Source organism: Podospora pseudopauciseta (assembly GCF_035222475.1).
Source record: "Podospora pseudopauciseta strain CBS 411.78 chromosome 2 map unlocalized CBS411.78m_2, whole genome shotgun sequence".
In the NCBI taxonomy this organism is placed as follows: domain Eukaryota; kingdom Fungi; phylum Ascomycota; class Sordariomycetes; order Sordariales; family Podosporaceae; genus Podospora; species Podospora pseudopauciseta.
Window position 1 is genome coordinate 2,647,419 of NW_026946663.1, and position 21,301 is coordinate 2,668,719.

Genomic DNA, 21,301 nt, shown 5'->3' on the forward strand with positions numbered 1-21,301 from the left:
CCCAAAGCCGTCGTTTGACAACACTATTCATAAACGGGCTTGATGATTATAGATAATCAGTCCTACCAAAACCAGGCGTCGCAATACTTTTGCCATTTATCTCCACACGGTGATGATGTCACAAGCCACCTTAAACCCCGTAAAGCACCCCTGAACCCCTATTCCCCCCTCTTCCCAGGAGGAACATTCGCCATAGGCTCCTCCGCCAACACCGGCCTCCCCGCCACATCAGAAAAAATTGGCTGCTCATAAACATGTAAAAACCACTTCGTACACGCCGGGTGTGCACCCCGCCACTCCCCGTCCAAAAAGAACCTAAATGCCCCAGCAATAATCCCCGCGACAAACAGATCAGCAAGGGAGAGTGTTTCCCCAACCAGATAAGAAGTCGTCTTCGCAGCGAGGTGGTCCTCGATGATCTGAAGCCTCTTGAGTGTTGCTTGCCTGTTGAGCTCGACTTCTTCCTGCACAAAGGGCGAGCGACCGATCAAGGGGTTGAACCACCCGCCGAGGGAGGGGAGGATCTCCGAGTTGGCGAAGGACATCCAGCGGAGGATGCTGGCGTGGTTTTCGGTGTTGCCGGAGCCAAGGAGGGAGGTGGTTTTGTCTTGGGATGTGACTGCATATGAGGGTTAGTAACGCGAGAGAGAGAGAAGATAGATTGGGTGGGAGAATGTACTGTAGATGGCAATTGCTATGCACTCGGACAGGATGAAACCGTTTGCGCCGACGAATGTGGGGATTTTGCCGAGGGGGTTCAGCTTTAGGTATTCTTCTGGCGCCTGTTGAGATGACGTGATTGTCACGAGGTCCAGTGGGAGGTTGGAAGCTTTGGCAACTGCCAGGATGGCTGTTGAACGGGGGTTGAACTGTGGTCTGTGTCAGCGTTGTGGTGTGAAGGTATTACAAGAGATAAACCATCATACAGGGCGCGTGTACAGGATACCGAAGGCCATGATGGAGAAGTGTGGTTGGAAATGCTAGCAAGTCAGGTTCTGGCAAGAGCGCTTCCAGGGTGAATGGCTTAGCTGCGGAGGATGCCTAAGCAAGACTTGATATCAAGTATGAGATTGATAGCTAAGCTACGTAGCCTGGGCACATTCTTGTTCCTATATCTATTGGTAGATGCAGTGGTCCCCGATTGGATCAGATGCCGACTGTCTCGTTCCGACATCCCATAACCACGGCCCTCAAGCTCTCCCGGTCCGTGAATATATCCTCATCCTCAGCAACCTCTGGCAGCGACATAATTGGTACGAAATCTCTAAATGCCTCTTCGCTCGCAAAGGTTATAATGGCAAAGCCATCAAAGTTGATATCTTCGGGCTTTCCGACCAACATGTTCAAGGGGTACGTAGGGCTCGCCGAATCCCGAGCAAGATAGTGACGGGTGTGAGACAAGGGAAATCGGGGGCCGGCGAGAGACTGGAGCAGAGGGACATGAACATTTTCCCAGTGGTCCTTGAACTGCTCGGGTGATATGTCTGACTTGCGGGTAACGAAGATGATGATTGTATATGGCTTCGAGCTGGAAGACATGGCGGCGGCTGTGGAAAGCGATGAGGGCTCAAGGGCCTGATGCGGAGATAAAAATTGGTTGAAGAAAAAACGCAGTCTCCTTGGTTTTGTCCCGAATTCTAGGTAAGTGCCTGCATGTCTTCGGAATCCGACCTGCGCCACATGCGCACAGCAGTCGGACTTTGAACCGAAAGGTAGCCACCCTGTATCACCCAGAGATTACATTTGTCCTACCTAGGGTGAAACGTCTAGATCGCGAGGGCATTACTTTTCACGTTAGGCTGGGAAATCTTCCCTGATTTGTCCGGTGAAACGAGCATCCCACAAACAATCGTAATCACGATGTATGCATCACAGGTTTTTGTGCTTGGTGCCATAAGTGCCCTACTCCTCTTCGTAACGAGATTCTATGCCGCTCGCAAGCAAGTATGGAAGCTGAAGAGCGCCAATCTGGTGAGTTCTGGCCTGACACCATGCCCTGCCCAGTAAGCTAATCTGTTTTGGCAGCCAATGCCAGAGTTTAAGCTCACGTCTGGTCACTTCCTGGCTTTGAAGGAGACTGTCAAGACTCTTCCGAAAAACGCAACACTGCACACGGTAATGATGCAACTGTCAAAGAGGTTTCCCTCCGGAATGTTCTACATCAACATGTGGCCTTTTAGTGGCACGTGGCTTGTGGTGACGACGCCCTCGGGAGCTTCACAATGTCAAACTCTGAATCTTATCAAGCCATCGATTCTCACGAAACCACTGGAAACCATCGGCGGTGGGCCAAGCCTGATCACCATGAATGGAGAGACGCATAAGAAATGGCGTAGTCTATTCAACCCAGGATTTAGCCCCAGCTATCTCATGGGGCTGGCTCCGATGATTGCGGATGAAGTGGCTGTATTTTGCCGTTTGTTGAGGGAACAGGCTGGGAACAAGAACGCGGAGGTGCTAAAGTTGGAAGATCTGACATTACGCCTAACAGTTGACACGATTGGAGCCGTTGCTCTGTGAGTCTAGCAAAGGTTATTACCAGATAGTCGAATGTCTGCTAATGGCCATGCGTGCCCCCTGCAGAGACACAAGGCTACACCATCAGACAAAGGATAGCCAACTTGCTCTGGCACTTCAGCGTCAAATCGAATGGACATCATTCGGGACCACCTTTAACCCATTCAAACGCCACCTCACTATCCGCCCCTTGGTGCTGTGGTACAACAACCGCATCATGGATCGGCTCATTGGCCAGGAAATCGACAAGAGATACACTGAGTATCTGCAGGATCAAGGCTCAGGTGAAAGGGGCTCGAAATCCGTCATGTCGCTCGTGCTGGCTCAGTTCCTAGAAGAAGCCCAAGTCAAAGGCGCCCCGCCCCCTCTATCCGAGTTCAAGAAACTAGTTGCGCCCCAACTGCGCGGATTCCTGTTTGCTGGCCGAGACACGACGAGTAGCACCCTTCTCTATTGTTTTCACCTCTTGGCTACCCATCCCGAAGCGCTCAAAAGACTCCGCAGCGAGCACGGTGAAGTCTTTGGCGACAGGCTGAACGCGTCGATAGCCCATCAGGCCATTGCAAAGGAACCTCAACGGCTCAACCAACTGCCGTACACGACAGCGGTGATCAAGGAAGCGCTTCGGCTGTTTCCTCCCTCTGCGTCTTTACGCGAAGGCCGCGCTGGAGTCGATCTTGTGGATGAGAAAGGAAGGCGGTATCCCACTGAGGGATGCAACGTGTGGACGCTGACAGTGGCGCTGCATCACAATGCCGTTTATTGGAAGCAGGCCGAGTCATTTGTGCCAGAGCGGTGGTTGGTAGGACCCGAGGATCCCATGTACCCCGTCAAGGGGGCGTGGAGGGCGTTTGAGCTTGGTCCTAGGGCCTGCATTGGGCAGACGTTGGCGCTGATGGAACTTCGAGTTGCGCTGGTGATGACACTCTCCGAGTTTGATATCACTCCGGCGTACGAGGATTGGGATAGGATGCATCCAAGGCCGGGTGTCAAGGTGGTGAATGGAAATAGGGCTTATCAGGCAGAGAAGGGTGGTGGTGGTGCGCATCCTGCTGATGGATTTCCTTGTCGGGTTACGCTTCGCGACATGGATGGTAGAGGGTGACGTTCAGGGGCAATGCACCATTCTTCAGCTTTCCCATGTCAAAACTCGATATATTCAGAAATACCAAAACGTTTTGCTTATTCCCTCTCACTTGGAACGAACGGGTGACAAATGCCCATGATTGTGTTTCTTTCTTAGCATGACCTACTGCCCCTGAGCAGCCCCTGGCTAACCCCTGGCTAACCCCTGGCTAAACCCCCTGAATCCAGGATCCACTATCCACAAGATCACCAGCCTCCTCAAACAAAGCCGGTCGACACATTACACAGGCACCATCACCTCACTTTCCAGCCAGAATATCAGCAGCAATCTTCTCTGCCAATGCGTACACCGTTCCCATAGGCTGCCCATCAATCGCAAACGGGAACGCCGACGCATCCACCACCCGAACACCATTCACCCCCAAAACCCTCGCATTCGAGTCCACCACCGCATTCGGATCATCCCTCTTCCCCATAGCGCAAGTTCCCACACCAGCATAATACGCATCCGACGTCTCAGCAATATAATTGTAAATCTCCTCATCAGTCTGATACCTCTCCCCAGGCAGAATCTCCGGCCCATCAATCACCTCTTGCATCGTCTCCGACGCCACAATAGCCCTGCACCGGCGAAACGCAGCAACAGCCATCTCCTTATCCCTCGGATCGTCCAACCAACGGGGATCAACAATCGGATTCTGCGCCGTATCAGTACTATTAATCGTCACCGACCCCCGACTGAACGTCGCCATCAGCGCCGCCGACATGCTAAAGTAATTCTTCCCATCATACTGCGGGACAAACGTGTCGTCCAGGGCAATGTAGGAAAAAGTCGGCCAGTCCTCAGGGAATTCTTTTTCGATATCTGCCGCCGTCGAGTCCTTGAGCATGCCGGGCTGGTGCTTCTCAAAGGCAAAGTAGTCCTGCCCGGGGTTGGTCAGGAGCCCGGTGCGGAAGTTGTTGTACTCGTAGATGGACCGGGGGAGGGTCTCCTTGCTGCCCATCAGCTGGCTGTGGCTTTCTACTTTTACCGGGCTGGTCGGGCCGAGGATGATGGTGTCTTGCATGTTCTTGCCGACGCCGGGGCGGTCGGAGAGGACGGGGATGTCGAGCTTCTCGAGGGTGTCCCGGGGTCCGATGCCCGAGACCATCAGGAGCTGGGGGGAGCGCATCACGCCGGCGGAGAGGATGACTTCTTTTTTGGCGCCAATGGTCCACTCGAAGCCGTCGGTGCTCACCTTGACGCCGGTTGCCTTCTTCTTGTCGTCGAATAAGATCTTCTTGACGAGGGTGCGAGTGTAAAAGTTGAGGTTGTTGCTCTCGAGGAGGGCGTCGTGGAGGTAGGAGGTGGATGCTGTCTCGCGGCGCCGGGTGTAAGGGTTGATGGTGTGCGTGATGTAGGACCGGCCGAGCAGGTTGCCGTCGGAGAAGCCTTGCACTTCGGGAAAGCCCAGTTTGGCGAGTGCCTTGTCCACCCAGGACGAGATGGCGTTAGTCCAGTAGGGGTAGGCGACGTGGACTGGCCCGCCGGACTCGGAGAATGCAGAAAGGTTGTTGACGGCAGTGGCATTGGCAGGTCTTGGGTTTGTGTTGGGGCCGGAAAACGTTACGCTTTTCTGGAAGTACGGCAGCCAGTTGTCCCAGGTGTATGCATCGTCACCGACCTGCTCGGCCCATTTCTTGTAGGCCCCTTTCGAGCCGCGGTGATAGAGCATCGCGCCGCGGGCTGTGCTGCCACCTAGTGTCTTTCCCTGCATGTAAAACATGGCTCTTTTGGCGAGACCCTACAATGATTCGTTAGCTCTCCTGTTCCTCTGAGTGTCCGAAGAGAGGGTGTACATACTGGCTGTGGCACAGTGTACTGATACCAGTCAAACAAGGGGTTCTTCACGTGGCCATTATCGAAGAAGTAGTTGAACAGATACATGGGCACCTCGGTCATATTTCCCCCCTCAATCTCGTAGAAACCGCCTGCTTCGATCACAGCCACAGAGTTGGCGTTGTCTTCGGAAAGTCGCTTGGCCATCGCTAAGCCAGCAGTGCCGCCGCCAACAATCACGTAGTCGAATGATTGCCCTGGCCAACCGTAGGGCCCGAAGTGCGAGCTAAGCAAGTCTTTTGCCTGAATACGACCATCCATGCGAGCTTCATCATGGTTTTTTGTCGTGGTGAACAGGGACGAGACTCGAGGAATAGCATTGAAGGCAGAGAGATACAGCGGCTGCTGTGTTGCAGTGGCAATGCCAACGCTAATTGTCCGCGACAGGGCGACAAGGTAGAGTGGTAGGGATCTCATTTTGAGCGTCAAGTGGGTAGGTAATGTTAACAGTTCGGCAAAGCTGGAATATAGCTAAACACTACTAGTGAGATCAAGTAAATCTATATAGCCAAGAGAGTCTCTTTTGGCTATGTAGGTACCCACCCATCTCGGATTCCAATCTGCTCAATTGCTATATGTCGGACCGTATTGTGCCTCCGTCTATCGGTGTCCAGCTTTGAGGGTGTATACCCTAGTAGGGTTCGCTTTCCGGAGACAGAGCGAGCCGCATACCGATGGTGCCGACTTTTGCGACGGCCGTTTGCAGCTCTGTATAAAGTTGAACCCAGTGTCGCTCCCAATGTCGTTCGGTCAACGACGTCTTGCTCAAAACACCTTCACACGAATAATCGCACACCATGGCCGGTATTGGAGTCGAGGCAATCGCAGTCGTGACAGGATGCTTCCTCTCGGGTAAGGATCAACCCCGTCCTGAAGGTACAAGCCGACAAACTAAGCACCTGCGCGCGCACAGGAGCCATCATGAGTGTCTTCCTGATCACGATTCCGGTGCTCATCGCAACGACAAAGGAGCCGGCAAAGTTGGTCAACCAATGGAGACGTGTGTATCTCAGCGGTCACGTCAAAGGACCGGCCATAGCAACCACCACGGGTCTCGTCTACGTCTATGCAGCCTGGAACAAATACGCGGCCGGCGAGCCGTGGCGTGTTTTTGCCCTCGCCGGAGCGACGACGGTTTCCATCGTGCCTTACACCTTGACTTTTATGCAAGGGATCAACAATGCGCTTTTCCGTGCCGATGCTCTGACTGGCAAGGGAGTTGAGCCCTCGTGGGCCGATGCCGAGACGTTGGTGCTTCGATGGGGCCGGCTTAATGCTATTCGGGCGTTGATTCCTCTCGCCGGGGGGATCATTGGACTTTTGGGCACTTGCCAGGTGTTGTCATTTTAGAGTACCTAGCAGGAGTGTCAGGTGTCAGAACTGAGAATATGGTGTAACCCCGCGATAAGGAAATGCATGTGGTCAGCTTGTGCCGCCCCCAGACCGTGCTGTTCTGTTGGCATTGGTCGTTGTCCAGCAAGAGACCCGGCCTCTTGGCTCCCCGTTTCGCTCCCCGATGTGCATCGTGGGCCGTTGAGTAGTCCACCACGGCTAGATATAGGGTACGCAAGGTGGTTCCAATACCTCGTTGCGTCCCGTCAACATTCTACACGTAGACGCTAAAATCCAACATCTTGTAATAACGTGTAACAGGATGGGTCCACTGCTGCTCTTGGTTGGACTGGTGTTCCTTTACCCCCTTTACCATGTCATCTACAATCTTTTCTTCCACCCCTTGGCCTCCTACCCCGGCCCCCTTCTCTGGCGGGCAAGCTCCTTCCCATGGAAGCTCACACTCCTCCGGGGGACCATGCATCATGATCTGATGCGATTCCATCAAAAGTACGGCGACACCGTCCGCCTCAAGCCCGATGAGATCAGCTACGCAAACGCCCAAGCCTGGAAAGACATCCACGCACACGTCCCAGGCCGTCCGGAATTCCTCAAAGACCCCGTTCGCCTCCCCCTGGCACCCAACGGCATCATGAGCATCCTCGTCTCCGACACCAGAAACCACGCCCGCTTCCGCAGCTTGTTCGGCCACGCTTTCAGTGACAAAGGCCTGCGCGTCCAAGAGGCAAACATAATCCGCTATGCCGACCTCCTGGTCGATGTCCTCCGGGAAGTCGCCGACACGGACTCAGCCATCGAAATGGTGCGGTACTACAACATGGGCATCTTCGACTCGATCGGTGCCCTCTCCTTTGGCGAGTCCTTCAACAGCCTGGCCGATCGAACCCTCCACCCCTGGGTCGACGCCATCCACAAAAACCTCAAGAGCGTGGCCATCTCGCACGTCTTGCGGAGCATGGGAGTCGAGTTCCTCACCCCTTACGTCCTCCCCGAAGAATTGCGGGGGAAGCGCGCCGAGAATTACAAGTACGCCATCGAAAAGGTCAACCGCCGGCTGCAAAAGACGGGCGACCAGGGTGACTTTTGGGATCGCGTCATCGTCAAGAGCGGCGACGGGAACGAGTCCGGCCAGGGGATGAGCCAGGGAGAGATGCTCAACAATGCCGCCGTGATGGTCGTTGCCGGGTCAGAAACGACATCCTCTGTCCTCTGCGGCGCCACATTTCTCATGTGCAAATACGTCAAGTTCGGCAAGGCAGCGCACGAGGTCCGCTCGGCGTTCAAGAGGTCGGAGGATATCACCCTGTTGACTGTCTCCCCTCTGCCTTACCTCACTGCTGTCATTGACGAGACCCTTCGCATGTACCCCGCCGTTCCGGGCCAACCACCGCGCGTCGTGCCCGCGGGAGGAGCCATGGTTTGTGGCAAATTCATCCCCGAGGGCGTAAGTACTTCCTTTCTCTCTGCCTACCTACCTACCTCAGAAACATAATCAACTGATGACTATGCGGCATAAAGATTCGCGTCGGTATAAGCCACATCGGCACGTATTACGCCGACTACAACTTCACCAAACCTCACGAATTCATCCCCGAGCGCTTCATCAACAAGGATGATCCGATGTTTGCCAACGACAATTACGCCGCTTACCAGCCGTGGTCTGTCGGGGTGCGCAACTGCATCGGGCGCAACCTTGCCTACGCCGAGCTGCGCTTGACACTGGCCAAGTTGCTGTGGCATTTTGACCTTGTGCTGGACGAGGCCAAGACGGGAGACTTCCTGGACCAGAAGATCTGGTCCATCTGGGCGAAGAGGGAGCTGTATGTCAAGCTGTACTCTCGCAAGGACTGATGGACTGGTGGACATGATAGGGGCGGTAGTAACTTGAATGATAATCAACCATGAACCCCTCATATCATTGCGTACTCTGTGGTTTTAAATACAAGAGGCTCAAACAAAGCTGAAGCAACCTGTCGTTGAAAAATATGTCAGGAATTGATAACTTGACAGAAATAGTCCCATGTAGACCTTCACCAAACAAAAGAAATGAGATGACGTCTTCAAAGTGACTAGCAGGCTAGGTGTACCTATTCCTTCATCTGCTTCAACAACCTCAACAACACCCCACTCCCAGTAACCCTCTGAACCATCTCGATATACTCTCTCTCCACCGAAAAAGGCCTACCCACCACATTCGGGATCCACCGGCCCACCAACTGCTCCGGCCTGATGTCCGCAACATGAATGCTCTGCGACAAATAGTCCCGATAGTCATCAATCTGCGGCCGTAGTGCCCTTGAGTGGAAAGGGATGTCGATACCCGTCAGAGGGATAGTGGCCTTTCCACGTCTAAGAGCGTCTGAGCTGGAAACAAGTCGAGCACGGGGAATAAGACCGCGCACCAAGCCCTTGAATGTGGCTATGTCAAGCCTTTCCGGTTCAGGTTTTATCGAGAGGTCATCACAGGCTTTTCCGAGGATCCAAAGCGGTTGGAACTAGGATATATGAGCAAGAAGTAATGGCGGAGAGGGTGAAGAGATGAGGAAGAACTGACATGACCGGCGCAGACATACTGCTGGGAACGAATGTTGTAGTTTACTGTCTCTAACAAGAGGCCTGTTTCCTCTGCGATCACTTGCACCAGGGTTTGCAGGTGATCCTCCCCGAAGGCTAGGTAAAGCAAGGCGAGTGAGAACTCATTCAAGGCTGCGAATTGGGGAAATGGGGCAAGATACCTGGGCCGATTCGTGAAGGATCAACAGCAACCATGCTGTAATCCGTCCTGTCACCTGCCTCACGGGGCAAGGCATTCTGCATCTTCAACCCGCGGTAGTATATGAGCGATAGCAGGCTCTCAAACTGCATGAACGACGTGCAAGCCCCCAGAGCGGCATATTCGCCAAGTGAATGTCCTGCAAAGCGTGCGCCTGTCTGAACAACGCCTCTGGTCCGCAAATGTACATATTCTGCCATCTCCATGACAACTAATGCTGGTTGTGCGAACTGTGTTGACATGAGAAGACCAGTCGAGTGCGAGAATGTGTACGACTTCGACCGTGTTGTCAGGCCGCGCAGGATTGGCTCCTCTCTGCTGTCCCCGCCAGCTGTCAAAACTCGTCGGGTCATTCCGAGATACATATTTCGAATGTGTCGTCCACGGCTGCCTCCAAAGTAGACGGTGAGCGTCTTGGGATTGTCTTGAACGATGTGCCTGAGCGAGAACCCGTAGTGCATTCTCAGATGATCCTCTGCTCGATCCCACAGCGCTTTTGCCTCGGGCCTCGTGGCGTAAAGTGACATGCCCATGCCTTTTTCCTGACCTCCTTGGCCACAAAAGACATATGCGGTGCCAGGCTGCTCAACATCTGCTTCAGCAGCGAGCACCCTTTCCCCCGTCTCGTCGTTGAAGGTCTGTATACTGAGAATCATCCTGCCATCCTCCACAGCAACATGTTGCATCTCGACTCTCAACCTGTCCTTTGGTCGTACCATGGCCTCGAAGCTTGCCTGCCAGCCTTTGAACCGGGTCCGGTCCGTATCTCCTATAGCCCATTCGACTGCTCGACGGACAATCGCTGACGTGTGCATCCCATGAACCACTGTCCCATGAAGACCAGCATATCGAGCAAACAAGGGGCACACGTGTATCGGGTTTGTGTCATGCGAAACAGCTGCGTAAGAGGCGCTTTCGGCGGGTGCATGTACAAGAATTGGCGGGACGCCCGTCCATCCTGGATTCTCCAGCTGTTGTCGAGCAGTGAGAGGTGATCCATGTCGGCGGAGAAAATCCATGATTGGATTACCGAGGCAAGAGTCTTGCTCAAAATACACTCGGCCGAGTTGGATAGGGGCTGAAGTGTCGCTCTGCTCTGCCAGAGTCACGACGCCGGACACCTGCAGCAAGGCATTCCCATTCTCGTTGTCGTGTATGGTGTGAGTGGTGAGTTTGAACCTGAGTCTCTGTCCAATCAGGTCGGGCGGCTGTTCGTCAAATATCAACCATTTCCGGCTTATCAAAAGGGCGTTCTTAACGGGCGAGTCAACATGTACCACCGCCTCCGGCTCTCTCACTGAGGTGAACTGTTCCTCGGCGCTTCCTTGTTCACCCCGCAAGAAGAATTCTGTCTCGATGGTGACCACCCGCTCACCTTGCCTTCGGATATCTGCAGAGATTTTGACCAGCTTTCCCGTCGCCGTCGTGGCCACCGCCGTGATGCGCGAAAATGCCTGTACCGTGTCCCCAACCTGCAGCGGCCTGGCGGATGGAGCGTAACGAAAGGATATCGACCGGTGAAGAAGCCGCAGTAGATTGCAGTTCAAACCCGGGATCAGAAGGGGCTTGGTGAGAGCAGTCCACGCCACAACGATGCAGTAGTCGAGAGGAATAAGAAGACCACTGGGGTTCCACGAACGAAGCTGTGCTCCGCTGCTTCTTCGGATGACATTGATGTAATCATAGATATTCCGCTCACAGAGAATAATTTCGTTTCCGGTGAACTCGGAGCTCAATCCCGTGACTTGAGGAGAACCTGGGAAAACATCGTGGATCCACAGCCGGTGGTATAAAGACTTTACGGTCGCGGTGTGTGTCGAAGCATTCTCGTAGAGTCTGCAGCCCTTGGGCCCCTGGTGAACCTTGAGCGGGAACTTTACTTCGGTCACCCGTTTCGTGGCGACAGAGGGAGAAAGGATGAGTGTGACGACGATATCTCCGATGCGGTTGTGGGTAATTTTGAGACTGGTACGTGGGTTTTTCGCTGTTGAAGAACCCGGACTGAGAACAATCTCGTTAAAACATGAGTCCTCAGTCGCCCGTCTCATCTCAATCGTATCACGAGCAACGGGGAGGAATGCCGTCTTGATCGGATTTTGGCAACGAGAAGTACCCCTGAAAATCCAGTCGTCTTCCAGGCACTTTTCTGCCCATGACCCAGCAACATTGACTATGTGCTTGATGAGTCTCTCAGTCTCCAATATTTTGAAATCCTTAGTCAGTTCCACCCGATATATCACGCCATGAGTTGTTGACAGGACTCCAGCAATCGCGGGCAGGTTAGGCGTCATCGGTGCTGTAGTTTCTGTAACCAAGCTCATGGGTGTGGGCTTGTATCCCCTTTCCAGCATCATCCAAACATGCGCCTGGCAAATGGAGTCGAGTATGTCTTTGGCGGACTCATCCAAGGCGGTGCAGTGTCGAACGGCAACTGGCCCTTGAATCACGCAGACGCGCTCGGCATCTTGGCCAACGACGGCATCAATGTCCTCGGACTGCCATAGCGAGTCCTTCTTGAACCAAGTGATAAAGTTTTCGTCGAGCACCGGGATAAAAGGGACCGGCTTCTGGCCTCGGCGACGAAAGAGTGCCAGAAGTAGAGAGACGTCCTCGGGATACAGTGTTTCGGAGGCACCAGTTCCCAGTGTCTGCTCAAATAGTTGGACAATATCATCCGGCCGAGAATCAGTAGAACCCACATCCGAATCATGCCCAAACCTTTCGTGTGCCAGAAGGATGAATTCTTCTACCAGAATCCGATAAGACTCATCGATCCATCGATCCTGGTGGTGAACATACATGAGCTGACACAGCCGACGTAAAACGCTCGAATAGGTCATATCTCCCAATTCAATGCTCCTGCCACTGCAATCGACAGCGAACCATGGGCGGAAGTAGTCTTGGTTCAGACGATCCGCAATCTCGTCCTTGTGGTGGCGGAGATACTCAAGGCGCCTGGTCTTGTCCTTGATGGAAAAGATGCTCTGATCAAATTCCTTCCACAGCATCATCCCACGCGTGGCGAGAACATGAATGGGCTGGCCCATTTCCGACTCGACGGTTATCACGCCGCCCGTAGGTTTGTCGAAAGACTTGTGCCACTCGCCGTCTTCGACTCCTCGCGCCCTAATTATTAGCTCTTTGGCTTGGGGGGAAGTGTGGGCTTCCTTGGCCACCATCATGCGGCTGCCGAGGAGAACGCCATCCACTGGCATGGGCGGGTGTCCAAACTTGTGAGCCCATTCGCCAGTCAACAGCGGCAATGTATCATTGCCGCAGCCGAGACCGCTGCCAACTATTAAGACAATGTTAGGAGATCTCCTTATCTGGCCGTACATGGCCAGGAGCGGTTGGTGGAAGTCCTCCCAAGAGTGGTGGCCGCCAGCTCGACCACCGGTCCATTGCAACCCGATACAGAACTCTGGGTACTGCTGTGAAATAGCAATCACCTCCTTAATTGCCCGGACGGAGCCGGGCTTGAATGAAATATGCCGCAAGCCTGGGATGGATTCGATGTATTCTTTGACCACCTCTGCTGAGGGTATGCCTGCGCCAATGGTGATACCGTTGATGGCAACTCCATCACCGGCTAAGCTGCGCAATACGGATATCTGCCAGGAAATTGTTTTGGGATTGGCGTAGAGCAGGTTGCAAGTGATACCTCGTTGCGGAGAAATGGCAGCAGCAAGGGTACGGAGGGCATGCTCGAACCCCTGTTCGTCCCGGTAGCCACCGCCAGCGAGCTCGATATGGTAGCCAGAGTTGATCACCGTGGCCACAAAGTCCCAGGCGACGGTCGTGGGTGTCATACCAGCGACCATGACAGGAGGGGCGCCAAAGAGCTTGGTCATTCTTGTCTCTAGCCGGGCCACACCGTCCTCGTCCACAACCAGACTCGGGGCAAACTGATCCTTCCAGCTGAGAGGCGCCCATGGCAATGTTAGAGATAATAACTCGTCGCGGCCGCTCGGTCCACCCGAGACAGACCTGTCTGACACTTGGATCACTCGCAGGCCAGTGCCTTCACTTTGCTCGTTTATCAAACTGCCAATCTGGCCCGGTCCAAAGTCTAGCACGTGTGTGGTGCCGGTCGAGCTGAGAGTGTGCGTGACCTGGACCCAGTCGACCGTGTCCACCGTTATGGTACGAATGATGGTGCGGAGTAAGTCGTCTGACTGAGATTCCTGGAGATTCTGCGCCGTATGTGTATGGTAAACCGGTATAGCGAAGTCATCGCGTGCGAGGGCCAACTCCAGCAGATGGGACCGCACGCTGGCGTCCACATCGATCAGATACGGGCTGTGATAGGGGCTGGATATCGGGAGAAACTGTACGCCGACGGTCGGTTTGCGCCTACGGTACAAAACTCTGGTCTGGTCCAATCCGTCGCGAGCCTTGATCTGTCGAAGTTGGACGCACAGGCTACGAAGCGACCCAGGTGGACCTGCGAGAACGAACTTCTCCTTTGAGTTTACCAGAGCAATATGTACTGAGTTGCCATTGCCGAGCCCTCTGTTGGTCCTTTCCAAACGTAGTGTGAGCTGGTCTTGACTCAGACCTGAGACGGCCAGCATGGACGACGGATAGCCCTCTTCATGTTCAACGCAATCTGCAATAGCCGCGGCAGGCAGGGTGCAAGGAGGAGTAGCGTAGTGGGACTCCAAACCAATCCAAAAGGAGATGCGGAGAGCTTCATCAGAGGCTTGATAGAAGGACGACCAACTATTTGCTTTGGCAACGACCACGGCTGCCAGAAGCCCTTGTGAGTGACCGGTCACAGCATGAAGCAGATCCCTGAGTTGGCCAGGACGCTTGCCGAGAGCCTGGCATGTGATGCAGTATTGTGCCAGACTGAGTAGGGTGTTGAGAGGGAAGCTGATGGGAGAAAGAGCAAGGCGATCTTCGGAGGGTGCCAACTCTGGATTGTCGAGCCAGGCTTGGAGATGGAAACCTAACTCCTGGTGAAAGTGGCTCTTGTGTGATTGTGATGACAGCTGGGACAATGTTGCCGATGCATTTTCCGTCAGAGTCCTGAGGTTCGGTCCATGACGCTCGACCAAGTCCCTGAGGTCACTTAATGCAGTCAGATTATTGTGGCCCTGGCCACCAAAGACAGCACATATTCGAGCCTTGCCGGTTTCTGCAGTTTTGAGGAGAGCAGACGAGTTCGCTCCGCCCTCTGGTGAAGGGTCGGTTTCGTGGGCCAAGATTGCAGTCATGACGACGCCAGCAATAATCAATCAGCAGAAGAGATCGAGGCAGCAAGCAATCGTGTCGAATGGTTTAGGCACATCCAATGCAGGGGAACGAGCTGAAATTTGCATGTCTTTCACTCCATTGTTAATTCGGCCGTAATCGGAGTGCGAACATTGTGCCCATGCTTGCTCGGCCACCGTGGTCAGGCAGGTGCCTACCAGATAAGTCGCGACTGCCTCGATTCAACTTGTCATTGGGGCGGTACACGCCACTTCTGCATCTGCACCATGACACTTGAATCAACGAAACAAAAAGCATTGGACGACAGAGACATTGCTCACCAGCTGCTTGTTGAGCTCCTAGTGTAAGACAGCCTCCTTTCTCTCCTTCTCCTTATTGCAACAACTAACGTTTATCCCCAGCCACCAATTTGCCTTTCCGGTAAGATGGTAAGCTCATGCCTTCTCTAACAATCCAGGGCAGTGAACATCTAGGAAACTCATATCAGTATACAGGACAGACACGCAGGACATCTTGCTATCTGGTAACGATGCCGTCGTTCGATTAGTCGAGCTCGGACCGTCGAGGGTGTTGGTGAACATGGGCCAGAAGACGATGCTACGCAAGATCGATTCCGGAGAAGCACCGGCCGGCCGTTCTTATCAGTTCTTGGCCAGTGCCCATGACCAGAGGGAGCTTCTGTACCAATATGACCCTCCACTACAGCCCTCACCAGCTGAACTACCACCACCACCACCACCACCACCGCCCAAGCCACCACAGCTCACCCCACAACTCCCAGTCCAGCCAGCACCAGGGACAGCGCCTGTCAAGGATTGCGCTTTGTCAGGGCTCGAAGTTGTGCGTATTTTGATCGCACGGAAGCTCATGAAGTCGATGGAGGAAGTACCAACTTCCAAATCCATCAAGGATCTATGTGGTGGTATGTTGTGCTACCAAGTCATGTTACTTCAGTACTGACATCATTGAAGGAAAGTCAACACTGCAAAATGAGCTAGTAGGAGATCTTCATGCTGAATTTGGCCTTCTCCCGGACAGACCAGAAGACATTCCCTTGAAGGACCTTGGCATCGTCCTTGACCCAAGCCGGCCACTGGGAAAGGTTTCATCAGCCCTTGTCGCCAGACTAATAGCATCCAAAATGCCTGGCGGTTTCGGTATTGCCTCGATCCACAACTACCTCGAGCAGAGGTTGGGGCTCAGCCCTAAGCGACAGACCGCCGTGACCTTGTGGGCTGTCGCTGCTGAACCAACATCACGACTGCCAGACAACCAAGCAGCCGAGAGATACTGGGATCAGATTGCACAGGACTATGGTGCGTTCTGTGGCATCAACCTCCAACCTCGAAGCCAACAACTTCAACAAGCATCCAATGACGCCGCCAGCTCCAGGACAGTTCTTGTTGACTCATCAGCGTTCAACCAAGCCTCGGAAGCTCACAAGCGGCTAGCCACGAAGCAATACCACGCCCTTGCCGAGTATCTAGCTTTCAGTTCTTCGGACCCTTCAAGCTCTGATAAAAAACTCGTCACAGACCTGCAGCTTCAGCTTGATACCTGGTCAGCAGAATTTTCTGACGAGTTCTTGTCGGGAATTGCACCCGCCTTTGATGCTGGAAAGGCGCGACAGTACACATCCTGGTGGAACTACGCCCGGGAGGAAGTGCTCACACTGTACCACAGTGGTCAGCTTCACGACAAGATGACAATGGAAACCCTCATCAACCGTCTCGCAAGCCGAGCTAATGGACAACTTTCCATTCTCGCATCTCATCTTGCAGAAGAATGTCCCTCGGAGGTCTTACGCGAGCTATTTCAGCGGGTAGTCCGTGCAAGTAATGCAGGAGTCAAAAAGCCTCCTGTTGCTCGGCCCATGTGGCCAACAGTTGGGCCACGAACGATTGTGACCGAGGACGGAGATATCGGCTATGTAGAGATTCCTCGTCCAGGCTTCTCGGGATCTGCGGCCTACGGAGACTACCTCTCTCACCGACTTGCTCAACCTCGGGAGACCGGCGATTCCCCTGTTATTCGCGTCAACGCTGCTCACGCTGATCATGAGGAATCAGATTGGACCAGGCTGTTCATCCAAGGGATATGTGATGCTCTCACAACCGGCATCTCATTCTCAGAAAAGTCCATGCTCGTCACCGGTGCAGGTCAGGGTTCAATTGGTAGTGAGGTCATTCGCATTCTACTCGCAGGTGGCGCCCGTGTTATCGTCACCACCAGCAGGGAGCCCAGCACCGTAGCTGGCTACTTTCAGTCCATATACAGGGACCACGGTGCCAAGGGCTCGGAGCTTCACCTGCTTCAGTTCAATCAAGCCAGTTCACAGGACTGCGAGAGGCTGATAGACCACCTGTACAGCCAATCCTGGGACCTAGACGCCATCCTTCCCTTTGCCGCAGCCCCTGAAGGAGGTGCAGAGATGGATGCCCTATCCCCGACCAACGAGCTGGCACACCGATTGATGCTCACCAATGTCTTTCGTCTTCTGGGCCGCATAGTCAAGAACAAGCGTCGTTTGGAAATCGCGTGCCACCCCACTCAGGTTGTGCTCCCATTGTCACCGAACCATGGTATCTTCGGCGGTGATGGTCTCTATTCCGAATCGAAACTGGGCTTGGAAAGCCTGGTCAACCGAGCCCGCTCCGAGTCTTGGTCTGACCAGCTGTCGATATGCGGCGTGGAGATTGGTTGGACTCGATCGACGGGCCTGATGACGGCTAATGACGTTCTCGCTGAGACGATCGAGAATCATGGAGTGTTGACCTTCTCGGCGCAGGAGATGGCGCTGAATATTGCCGTGTTATTGACGTCGAAATTTGTCGATCTTTGTGAAGATGGGCCTATCTATGCTAATTTCGGCGGCGGCCTCTCGACCCTGGGTAGTTGTCACGCCATTCTGTCCAAGGCTCGAGAGGAATTTCGGCTTGCCGCTGATGTTGCGCGAGCTGTCAAGACCGAGGATGAACGCGAGCAAGCGCTCCTAAAGGGCACCAAGTCCAGTATTAAGAGACCTTTCAAGCAAAAGACGATGCTTCGAGTGGGCTTTCCGAAACTCCCAGATACGTTACCAGACCATGACATTGGTCGTTTGGTGGACCCCGCAAGAACCGTGGTTGTTGTTGGCTTCTCGGAACTGGGCCCATGGGGCAGTGCCCGGCTACGCTGGGAGATGGAAACTTTTGGCCAGCTAAGTCCTGACGGGTACGTCGAAATGGCTTGGCTGATGGGGTTGATACGACACGTTGATGAACCTTGCAAGGGTGGTCATTATGTTGGGTGGGTCGATGCCAAAACAGGGGAACCAGTCGACGACAACAACGTGCGGCACAAATACGGCGAATTCATCAAGGCGCACACCGGGATCAGATTTGTCGAGCCAGATACGATTACAGGCTATGACCCAGCCTGCAAAGAGTTCTTACAAGAGGTCGCCGTGGAGGAAGACCTCCCTCCCTTTGAGGCTTCGCTCTCTACGGCTGAGGCCCTGCGACTGAAGCATGGAGACAAAGTAGTCATATTGCGCCTACAAGGGAACTCTGATAGTTATCAAGTTCAGATCAAACGTGGTGCTACCATCCTTGTCCCCAAAGCCGTTCCGTTCCCTTGGGGTTCAGTGGCAGGCTTGCTGCCGAGTGGATGGGATGCTGCCAGGTACGGTATTCCAAAAGACATCATCCAGCAGGTGGACCCGGTGACGTTGTACACTTTGTGCTGTGTCGCAGAGGCCTTTTACAGTGCCGGAGTCCCAGATCCAACCGAGGTGTTTCAGCACATTCATCTATCCGAGCTGGGAAACTTCATCGGTTCATCCATGGGCGGTGTCCTCAAGACCCGCCATCTCTACCGCGACGCCTATCTGGACCAAGATATTCAAGCAGACACGCTCCAAGACACGTATCTGAACACCACGCCCGCTTGGATCAACATGTTGTTGCTGGGTGCAGCTGGACCCATCAAGACCCCAGTGGGGGCCTGTGCCACTGGCCTAGAGTCTATCGATTCCGCCATGGACTCCATAATGGCAGGCAAAACCAAGATGTGTCTTGTGGGAGGCTACGACGATTTCGGAGAAGAGGAGTCACTCGGATTCGCCAAGATGAAAGCCACAGTCGATGTGGCCGCGGAGCTGGCACGGGGCCGCCTGCCCTCGGAGATGTCACGGCCGACTGCAGAAAGTCGGGCTGGGTTTGTCGAGTCCCACGGTTGTGGCGTTCAGCTGCTCTGTCGTGCCGATGTTGCACTGGAAATGGGACTCCCCATCTACGGTGTCATTGCCGGATCGGCCATGGCTGCCGACGGCATTGGTCGCTCGGTGCCCGCACCTGGCCAAGGTATCCTGACCTTTGCTGGCCAGGCAGAGCAGCACATGCCACTCTACACTCAGCTGTCCATCAGAAACGATAGCTTTTCCTCTGGCTCATCTTTTGAGTCGGAGCTATGGACCCCTGTGAGCGAAAAGGCTGGCTCAAAACCAACATCTTCTTCCATAGGGGCGGCTTTGGGGGCTTGGGGCCTCACGATCAATGACCTCGACGTGGCCTCGTTACACGGCACCTCTACCAAAGCCAACGACCTCAACGAGCCTGAGGTGATACACAAGCAAATGACCCACCTGGGCCGCACCGATGGTGGACCCCTCTGGGCTATCTGCCAAAAGTCCATCACTGGTCACCCAAAAGCGCCTGCTGCCGCGTGGATGATGAACGGATGCCTGCAGGTCCTCGACAGTGGTCTTGTTCCGGGAAACCGCAACGCCGACAACATCGATCCTGCCCTAAAGGCATATCACCATCTGTGCTTTCCCACTAGGACTGTCAGAATGGCTGGTGAAGGGCCCAAGGCCTTTCTGCTCACGTCATTTGGGTTTGGACAGAAAAGCGGGCAGGTTGTTGGTGTAGCACCGCGCTTCTTCTTTGGCTCGTTGCCTGCCAGCAGCTTTACAGAATATTGCGGCAAGACCAAAGCAAGGCAGGCAAAGGCTGATAGGGCGTTTGCAAAAGCGGTCATGGAAAATCAGGTTGTGAAGATGAAGACGGAGCCTCTGTATGCCAAAAGAGATGCGTCCCGTATCTACTTGGACCGGTCGTTGAGGGTTGGGCAGAATGATATCACGGGAGCGTACCAGTTTGCCACTGTCTCTTAGTAGTTGTCACCAGTTTCGTATTATCAGTACTCAGCTTTAATTTTTCACGCATTGGTTCTGCTTCAATGATGATTGCCATTCTTCTAACCTAACTGTCTAGTCACTGGCCACCCAATGAATTCCCTTGAACATGTTTCCCCAGAATACCTTTTGGTGCTCCGCAAGACTCTTGCAAGGGAACAACCACGAGTAGTGCGGATAGCCAGGATAAGCATCGTACAGAACCGCCACGCCAGCTTCCTCAAGACTATCCTTCATAAGCCTTGCGTCATCTCGCAGCGTATCCGCCCCAGACTCGGTCACGTATACCTTCTTCAAATCCCCAAGGCGGGGGTGAAGAAGAACAGACAGATATGGATCCTCCGGCGCGCCACCATACGTGTCCAACCAGGATAGCATCGCCGACTTGCTGTTGACCGTGTACTCGTCATTCTCGTCATACGAGGTATAACCCTCCCTCTTGTCCAGCGGCACAGCATCAGGGTGAACCGTCACCGGAGCCAACGCCACCACTCCCTTGACCCTATCCCGCATACCCATCATCTCAACGAGCTTCAGCCCGACCCCAAACGCAAGATTGCCACCGCTAGAAGTCCCCATCAAGGTAATCTCGTCAGCACCAAAGTGATCGAGGGCCCAAACGGCAGCAGCCACCCCGTCGTTCAACCCAGTCGGGAACTTGAACTCGGGCGCGAGTCGATACCCGACGCTGACAATCCTCATCTGGGCATTCTTACTTAGGGCGCGGACGAAGCCATCTTCTTGCTCGACGCTGCCCATGACGAAGCCACCTCCGTGGAAGTAGACCCCGAGAGGGAGATTGGCGTCACCGGCGTCGTTGGGGGTGTAAGTCCGGACCGAGAAGTCGCCGAGATGGACTGTCTCGGTGATTACGGTCGGGTCGGGAGGAGGGAAGCCGTATCGTTGCATCATTTTGCTGATGAGGATGCTCCATTGCTGCTTGGTTTCGTCTGTGGAGCCGGTTAGATGGGGTGCTTGGCCGAGGTCGGCGATGAACTGGCGTGATTGGGGGTGAGTATGGGGGGCCTTTTCCCGATCATGTAGGGGTGAGTCTTACCTCGCGATAGGGTTTTTCCAAGCGGGATTCGGCGTTCATTTTGGGCAGAGCGGGTGGTAGACAGTGGGATAGAACGAGGAAAAAGGGGCAGCCTTGTCTGACCCAGGATCAACTTTGAGTGGAATAGGTGCTTTTATGGTCGGTGGCCGAAGGGTTCATCCAAGTGCGGATAGCGTACGGCGTCTTTTGGTGTCAATAACTCCAGCAACCTTCGGCCACCGGGGTTTTATACATGTCAGTTAT

The 21,301-nt window shown here is 54.1% G+C and overlaps 9 protein-coding genes across 9 annotated transcripts; 4 read left to right on the forward strand and 5 right to left on the reverse strand.

Moving 5' to 3' along the window:
- Positions 1 to 158: 158 nt before the first annotated feature.
- On the reverse strand, positions 159 to 956 carry TEF4_1 (elongation factor EF-1 gamma subunit; the record flags this gene model as incomplete). Its single annotated transcript, XM_062909781.1, has 3 exons — positions 159 to 619; positions 680 to 869; positions 927 to 956. 3 exons carry the CDS (start codon positions 954 to 956, stop codon positions 159 to 161), a joined length of 681 nt encoding a protein of 226 aa, XP_062768600.1.
- Positions 957 to 1,146: 190 nt separating this feature from the next.
- Positions 1,147 to 1,539, reverse strand: QC763_207255 (uncharacterized protein; the record flags this gene model as incomplete). Its single annotated transcript, XM_062909782.1, has 1 exon — positions 1,147 to 1,539. One exon carries the CDS (start codon positions 1,537 to 1,539, stop codon positions 1,147 to 1,149), a length of 393 nt encoding a protein of 130 aa, XP_062768601.1.
- A 202-nt stretch (positions 1,540 to 1,741) lies between these two features.
- Positions 1,742 to 3,669, forward strand: QC763_207260 (uncharacterized protein). Its single transcript, XM_062909783.1, has 3 exons — positions 1,742 to 1,971; positions 2,026 to 2,516; positions 2,584 to 3,669. The coding sequence occupies exons 1-3, from the start codon at positions 1,861 to 1,863 to the stop codon at positions 3,620 to 3,622; spliced, it is 1,641 nt and encodes a 546-aa protein (XP_062768602.1). The 5' UTR covers positions 1,742 to 1,860; the 3' UTR covers positions 3,623 to 3,669.
- Positions 3,670 to 3,856: 187 nt separating this feature from the next.
- Positions 3,857 to 6,777, reverse strand: QC763_207270 (uncharacterized protein). Its single transcript, XM_062909784.1, has 2 exons — positions 5,447 to 6,777; positions 3,857 to 5,387 (listed from the first exon to the last, which is right to left on the reverse strand). The coding sequence occupies exons 1-2, from the start codon at positions 5,897 to 5,899 to the stop codon at positions 3,903 to 3,905; spliced, it is 1,938 nt and encodes a 645-aa protein (XP_062768603.1). The 5' UTR covers positions 5,900 to 6,777; the 3' UTR covers positions 3,857 to 3,902.
- Positions 6,050 to 6,832, forward strand: QC763_207280 (uncharacterized protein; the record flags this gene model as incomplete). The annotated part of the gene is made up of 2 exons (XM_062909785.1): positions 6,050 to 6,334; positions 6,396 to 6,832. Exons 1-2 carry the CDS (start codon positions 6,280 to 6,282, stop codon positions 6,830 to 6,832), a joined length of 492 nt encoding a protein of 163 aa, XP_062768604.1. The 5' UTR covers positions 6,050 to 6,279.
- A 304-nt stretch (positions 6,833 to 7,136) lies between these two features.
- On the forward strand, positions 7,137 to 8,711 carry QC763_207290 (uncharacterized protein; the record flags this gene model as incomplete). Its single annotated transcript, XM_062909786.1, has 2 exons — positions 7,137 to 8,279; positions 8,354 to 8,711. 2 exons carry the CDS (start codon positions 7,137 to 7,139, stop codon positions 8,684 to 8,686), a joined length of 1,476 nt encoding a protein of 491 aa, XP_062768605.1. The 3' UTR covers positions 8,687 to 8,711.
- A 19-nt stretch (positions 8,712 to 8,730) lies between these two features.
- On the reverse strand, positions 8,731 to 14,897 carry QC763_207300 (uncharacterized protein). Its single transcript, XM_062909787.1, has 3 exons — positions 9,571 to 14,897; positions 9,390 to 9,505; positions 8,731 to 9,330 (listed from the first exon to the last, which is right to left on the reverse strand). The coding sequence occupies exons 1-3, from the start codon at positions 14,825 to 14,827 to the stop codon at positions 8,923 to 8,925; spliced, it is 5,781 nt and encodes a 1,926-aa protein (XP_062768606.1). The 5' UTR covers positions 14,828 to 14,897; the 3' UTR covers positions 8,731 to 8,922.
- A 173-nt stretch (positions 14,898 to 15,070) lies between these two features.
- On the forward strand, positions 15,071 to 19,980 carry QC763_207310 (uncharacterized protein; the record flags this gene model as incomplete). The annotated part of the gene is made up of 4 exons (XM_062909788.1): positions 15,071 to 15,168; positions 15,227 to 15,253; positions 15,320 to 15,747; positions 15,797 to 19,980. The coding sequence occupies exons 1-4, from the start codon at positions 15,092 to 15,094 to the stop codon at positions 19,978 to 19,980; spliced, it is 4,716 nt and encodes a 1,571-aa protein (XP_062768607.1). The 5' UTR covers positions 15,071 to 15,091.
- Positions 19,981 to 19,989: 9 nt separating this feature from the next.
- On the reverse strand, positions 19,990 to 21,236 carry QC763_207320 (uncharacterized protein). Its single transcript, XM_062909789.1, has 2 exons — positions 21,059 to 21,236; positions 19,990 to 20,997 (listed from the first exon to the last, which is right to left on the reverse strand). The coding sequence occupies exons 1-2, from the start codon at positions 21,095 to 21,097 to the stop codon at positions 20,077 to 20,079; spliced, it is 960 nt and encodes a 319-aa protein (XP_062768608.1). The 5' UTR covers positions 21,098 to 21,236; the 3' UTR covers positions 19,990 to 20,076.
- Positions 21,237 to 21,301: the final 65 nt, after the last annotated feature.

What these genes read in the sequence shown, in the direction of transcription:
- QC763_207320 (XM_062909789.1), bottom strand. Translation starts at nt 21,097, where the DNA reads ATGAACGCCGAATCCCGCTTGGAAAAACCCTATCGCGAG. An exon ending in TGGAAAAACCCTATCGCGAG is followed by an intron (nt 20,998 to 21,058) that starts GTAAGACTCACC and finishes CAATCACGCCAG; the next exon opens with TTCATCGCCGACCTCGGCCA.
- QC763_207300 (XM_062909787.1), bottom strand. Translation starts at nt 14,827, where the DNA reads ATGACTGCAATCTTGGCCCACGAAACCGACCCTTCACCAGAGGGCGGA. An exon ending in TCCTTCACGAATCGGCCCAG is followed by an intron (nt 9,506 to 9,570) that starts GTATCTTGCCCC and finishes TGCTTTACCTAG; the next exon opens with CCTTCGGGGAGGATCACCTG. An exon ending in AGTATGTCTGCGCCGGTCAT is followed by an intron (nt 9,331 to 9,389) that starts GTCAGTTCTTCC and finishes CATATATCCTAG; the next exon opens with TTCCAACCGCTTTGGATCCT.
- QC763_207260 (XM_062909783.1), top strand. Translation starts at nt 1,861, where the DNA reads ATGTATGCATCACAGGTTTTTGTGCTTGGTGCCATAAGTGCCCTACTC. An exon ending in AGCTGAAGAGCGCCAATCTG is followed by an intron (nt 1,972 to 2,025) that starts GTGAGTTCTGGC and finishes CTGTTTTGGCAG; the next exon opens with CCAATGCCAGAGTTTAAGCT. An exon ending in ACGATTGGAGCCGTTGCTCT is followed by an intron (nt 2,517 to 2,583) that starts GTGAGTCTAGCA and finishes TGCCCCCTGCAG; the next exon opens with AGACACAAGGCTACACCATC.
- QC763_207270 (XM_062909784.1), bottom strand. Translation starts at nt 5,899, where the DNA reads ATGAGATCCCTACCACTCTACCTTGTCGCCCTGTCGCGGACAATTAGC. An exon ending in AGTACACTGTGCCACAGCCA is followed by an intron (nt 5,388 to 5,446) that starts GTATGTACACCC and finishes GAATCATTGTAG; the next exon opens with GGTCTCGCCAAAAGAGCCAT.